The following is a 5,826-nucleotide window of genomic DNA, read 5'->3' on the forward strand; positions in this document are numbered from 1 at the left end:
TTTGGGCTAGGATATGCAACAAAGAAAAATTTAAAGTGCTGATGGAAAACTTAAGGGAAAAGTGTTTCATCCTTTATTTCAAGGAAAGATTGTATATTATAAAAACAAACATTGTTATGCCATTGAGTACAGAGCTCCCACCACAAACATTTAACCATTTTCATCATACATCTGATGATCTAAAAATCAAAATCACTTTGAAAGGCTTAAGTATTCTACTGTTTCTTAAAGATTATGTTATCACATTATAGTGACACACTACTGTTTTAAAGACTCAAGTAAAAATGAGACCCAGTAATTTTTAACCAAAAGTGTATCATATCCTATTTACTTGTTTTATAAGATCAATAAACACTATAGTAAGACTTGGCATTTAAACATTAAACATGTCTAAGCCCCCTGAAGAATATAGCAGAAATAAGAAAGACATTTAGAATGCTTTAATATTTCTAGTTAACACCGTTTGTATCAGTAACTCCACTGTTGTAAGTTTTAGCATCTCACATAACTAGTCAGTAAGGATTTTTTTTTTAAGTGTAGGAGTGAGAATACAAGGACAGGAGCTATGAGAATGTCAAGTTTTATACTTGTTAAAAACTCAAAAATCAAAACTATTTTCTTCTCTGCATCAAAACCACAGACTTGAAGGATGTTTTGGCTTTAATCCCATGACTCATCATCTACTGGGTTGGGAGCTTGTGAAGAAGAAAACCCAGCTGTGTTCAAACTGCTCTTGCCCTGGTAATTATTAAAAAAAAAAAAAGAAACAAACATTTAATTTTATGACAGCTTTAAAGTTACATCACTCAGACTGAGAGCAAGGACTCAAAGTATCTATCATGTCTTCCCCAAATACACAAAGAACTTTATTCTCACTAAATCTGATTCACCCGAAAAAAGGCTCATGTCAAACCAGGAAGTCTAAATTGCACAAAATGTTTCAATAAAAATATTTTTTAAGTCAATAGTTTTGACAAGTGGGGAAAACTTAATGCACTACACTCAATGAAACAGCATAAATATTTAATTAGCATGTTCACTGTTTCTATATAAAGGTTGTGCTCAGTCTATAAAAACCTGACATACCAGAAAAGACTTGTAGCCTCATGGCTGGGCGCAGTGGCTCATGCCTGTAATCTCAGCACTTTGAGGCTGAAGCAGGTGGATCACTTGAGGCCAGGAGTTTGAGACCAGCCTGGCCAACATGGTGAAATCCTGTCTCTATTAAAAACACACACACACACATACACACACACACACACAACCCAGCTGAGCATGGTGGCACATGCCTGTAATCCCAGATATACTGGAGGCTAAGTCACGAGAATTGCTTGAACCTGGGAGGTGGAGGTTGCAGTGAGCCAAGATCATGCCACTGCACTCCAGCCTGGACAATAGAGCCAGACACTATCTCAAAAAAAAAAAAAAAAAAGAGAAAATAAAAGGCCCCAATAGGTCCTGTATTTTATATTAATTATTAATGTCAGAATTCAAAAATAGTTCCACCAGAAATTTAAAAGATTCCAAATTAAAATTTAAAATCTGGGAAAGGAGACTGTTTAGGTATAAATCTCAAAGTTAATTCTTGACCTTTAAAACCAAAAATATGTATATACATAAAATGTTAATGAAATAATAAAGTAGCTACCTTCCAGGCTTGATTATTAAATACTATAGTTACATCACAATATTAAGCACAACATTTACAAACAGTAACCAGAAGATAAGTTCTGAATTTTTCCCTTCTACTAACCTTTCTAGTATCAACTGATGCAAACACGTTTCCTCTTGTACTACCACTGAAGCCAGGAATGTATGTACTAAAGGCAATTTCTTCCAACCATGCAGGAACATCCTGTTGAGCCTTTAAAAAAAATTGACTTCATATGCAACATAAAGTCTTAAAGATTGGAAAAGTTTACTTGTTATATATATATGCATAAAATGTCTACTTTCAACAACGAAGTAAGAAAACTATCCATTCCATTTTAAAAGTTTAACTTACATCTGTCAATACTTTTACTAGAGGCTGTGCTAAGTGGTTATCTGATTCAAGATCAAAAAAGGAAATAGCTCTGCCAGTATTCCCACAACGACCAGTACGCCCAATTCGATGAACATATTCATCAATGGTAGAAGGAAGGTCAAAATTGATAACATGTTGCACATTTTCAATATCCAGCCCTCTGGCAGCTACTGAAGTAGCAACAAGAACTGGGCACTTCCCACAGCGAAAATCTCCAAGAGCTTGCTCCCGCTCTTTCTGTTCCCGATCACTTGAAAGAAAAGAAAGCATGTTATTAGAACCACTCTTAAAATCATTAAAGTGAATCATTAAAGTTCAACATACAAATTTCTTTTTAATAATAGTAAGAATAGCAGCATTTGTCTGGGCACAGTGGCTCACACCTGTAATCCCAGCACTTTGGAAGGCTGAAGCAGGTGGATCACAAGGTCAGGAGATCTAGACCAGCCTGGCCAACACGGTGAAACCCCATCTTTATTAAAGATACAAAAAATTAGCTGGGCGTGGTGGCATGCACCTGTAATCCCAGCTACTTGGGAGGCTGAGGCAGGAGAATCACTTGAACCCGGGGGGGCAGAGGTTACAGTGAGCCAAGATCGTGCCACTGCACGCCAGCCTGGGCAACTGGGCGAGACTCCATCTCAAAAAAAAAAAAAAAGAATAGCAGCTTTTAACATTAATGTTCACTTCTTATATACCAGGTAGTATACTAATTCCTTCCAAGCTACCATTTTATTTAATCCTCACAATAATACTTTGAGTTGCAAAAATTATCTCCATTTGCAAATGAGGTAAAGTAACAACTAATATGTAGAGACAGAATACAAACTCAAATCTGACAAAAATCAAATCCTATTATAATCTCTATGCTTTATAGCCTTAACATAAAATATACAACTACTTGATTAGAAGGCTTGCTTAAAAATATATTTTTAAAGTATAATTTCAGAATGCCATATACTATGCAATATTTTAGGATCTACTAATAAAGTGCCAATAAAACTGTATTAATATGACATTTTAAAGCACTCCGATTTTTAAAAGGCCTAAGAAAGATTAGATTTAGCAAAGGAAAAACTTGATATGGGGCCAGAGATCCTTAAGTGAGATCTCGAGAAGTTTCCACTCCTTATGTTGAGGCTGTCTAAGGCAGACCTTTATCTTACCCACCACAACCGCTTAGTTCTAAAAACTAACAATGAAGATGAAAAATACTAGTTTAGTACTCCTGGGTATTACCCTTTTCCTCATATAAAGGATAAAAACAGTTTAGATCTGAGAGAATTCTGAATCCCAATCCTAGGATTACATCATATTAGTTATATAAACTGATGTTTCTTAAATACCAAATAGAAGTCATTCCCCGAATAAGAAATTATATTCATCTACTCACCCATGAATACTTGTAGTTGATATTTTTTCTTGACAAAGAAAAGTTGCAATAAAATCTGCTTTTTTCTTAGTTTCAACAAAGACCATAGTTCTTTCATCCCCTACAGGACAAATGAAATTATTAATATTCAAACTTCAAAATCAGGAAATGAAAAATAAAGCAGGGGTAGGAGGCAGTGCTTGAACAGGAAACTTTGTCCGCCACTGTATTTATTACCAGCACCACAGCCGGACCTGGTAAATGAGAGGGACTCTAATTCTAGAATGGATGTCAAAGACACAAGGACTGTTTTCCTAGTTTAGGGATTTAAAAAATTAGCTTGTCCTTCCTCCTCCCAGGCCAACACAAGAAGTAGAACCTTAGGGAAAGGTAAGTCATATCTGCCTGCCAACTCTTGGTAGTATAAAATCGTCTTAGTCCTTTCCTCCCCTCCATTTCCCTCGCTCTATAAATGATTCTTGCTGTCTACCTCTCAAGATAATCCAATCTTTCATTCTCCCGTGATTGCCGGAGGTGTTTACAATAGTGGCATCTGACCTGGGGCTGCTTAATTCTATACAATCAGTGTTCCAAACATTATCTCTAATTCAAATCCCTTCATTCCCAAAATATTTTACAGATTAAAAAATTAAATGACAGTCTTATCCCAGGGTCTTAACTTGCTAAGGAATATTTATTTCTTAAAATATTTAACCAGTAGAAATTCAAGCATGGGCCGGAGATTTTCCCACACAGGGAATTTCCCTATAGAATGTTAGAGAAGAAAGATAATTTATAGCTTTAAAGCATATACAAATGTATTACTGTTCATAATCACTCTCCCCATTTCTCTGTCAGCTCACACCATTTATTCAGCAAATACTGAGTGCCTACTAGATGCCTGTCAACGTTTCTGTTGGACATACAGAAATAAAAGCCCCTGCTTTCACTATGGGGAGGCAAATACATATTATGAATTTAGTACTAAAAAGGAAAAAATCAGTAAGATAAAAGGTCCAGAGATGATTACTTTAGATACTTTAAGATAGGCTTATTAGACAGGCCTACTTTAGATATCCCAATTAGATGGTATCTTAGTAAAGATATAAATAAAGATAGTGAACCGTGCAGGTATCTAGGAAAAGAGCTTAAGGAAGAGGGAAAGACAAGTCTAAGCCTCTGAGAAATGGGTGTTCTTATACTCATCAAACAGAAAAGAGATCCTAATGTGGCCTCTACATCCTGGGCAGAGGGAACAGCAAGTACAAAGGCCATGAGGCAGAAGTCTACCTGGTATACATGAGGAAGAGTAATGGGCCAAGTGTGGCTGGAGTAGGGAGAGCAATAGGAGATAAAGTCAGAGAGGTAATGGAGGCCATATCATAAAGGGCCTTGATGGCTACTGAAAGAACGTTTTTACTCTAAGAAGGGAAAACGGGGTTTCGAGCAGAGAAGTAACATGATCTGATCTTTAACTGAGGATTTAAAGGATTCTACATATAATTTGATGGTAGAATCAAGAGGATTTTGCTAACAGATGAGACGTATAGTTTGAGAAAGAAATCAAGAGTGACTCCAAGATTTTCTGTTTGAGCAACTGGAAAAATGGAACTAGCATTAACTGATATAGGAAGACTACAGGAAAAAATCATTTAGAGAGGATATTTAAGCCTTAGATATCTATTAAATGACCAAGTAGCAAAATCAAAATGCTAACTGGTTCCCATAATGAGTTAAATCTTTGAATCATGGTCATTTTACATTTATTTCAGAATGATGATTTTATGTTTTATTAAAAATTGTTTCAACAGTTCCAGAGGTCATCCCACAAGACGCCCAAGGCTAAAATGGATTCACCTGACAGAGCCATGTACATAGCACTGCTGAGCTCAAGCCCTGGTCTTGTCTTTCCTTGGTTCCCAGTGTGAACTGCAAGTAGCAATAAAAAGTTAACTCTGCTGATTCTATTTCTCTAGTTTTTCCCTACTAATTTTGTATTTGTTCTAGGTCAGACAATGAGCTATTTCCCATTGGTGGCAGCAATGACTGCAAATTTAGCTTTATAAGACTATCTGATGACCTCTGTTGGGTGAAAAATGACAGAGAATCAATTTTGTTGGTCTATTTCTGTGTGTATTTGCCCCGTGAGCCAAAATCAACTAAGAATATAAAGAATTCTGGCTTAGGTACTTGATCATAAATTTTTGTATTTCTGTGTTCACTCCTGATGTGTGGCTGACGTGGTGGAATTGAGGCTGTAAGTTATCTATGTGCCTGTAATTCAGAAAGGGTTTTATCATTATGTGAAATCAGTTGTGGCTATCCTACAGAAGTTTTTTTTTTTTTTTTTTTTGAGATGGAGTCTCGCTCTGTCACCCAGACTGGAGTGCAGTGGAGCAATCTTGGCTCACTACAAGCTCTGCCTCCT

The 5,826-nt window shown here is 36.3% G+C and overlaps 1 protein-coding gene across 1 annotated transcript in view; it reads right to left on the bottom strand.

Moving 5' to 3' along the window:
- Positions 1-425: 425 nt before the first annotated feature.
- The window catches only part of DDX4 (DEAD (Asp-Glu-Ala-Asp) box polypeptide 4), an 88,763-nt gene continuing 83,362 nt past the window's right edge, over positions 426-5,826 (bottom strand). Inside the window, exons 18-21 of the mRNA XM_011942929.1 lie at positions 3,420-3,519; positions 2,006-2,276; positions 1,754-1,864; positions 426-738 (exon numbers count right to left, since the gene is read on the bottom strand). Coding sequence (XP_011798319.1) covers positions 661-738; positions 1,754-1,864; positions 2,006-2,276; positions 3,420-3,519 — 560 coding nt within the window. The 3' untranslated portion in view covers positions 426-660. The remainder of the gene's footprint in view (positions 739-1,753; positions 1,865-2,005; positions 2,277-3,419; positions 3,520-5,826) is intronic.

This window comes from Colobus angolensis, unplaced genomic scaffold (assembly GCF_000951035.1).
Source record: "Colobus angolensis palliatus isolate OR3802 unplaced genomic scaffold, Cang.pa_1.0 Scaffold212, whole genome shotgun sequence".
NCBI classification, from domain to species: domain Eukaryota; kingdom Metazoa; phylum Chordata; class Mammalia; order Primates; family Cercopithecidae; genus Colobus; species Colobus angolensis.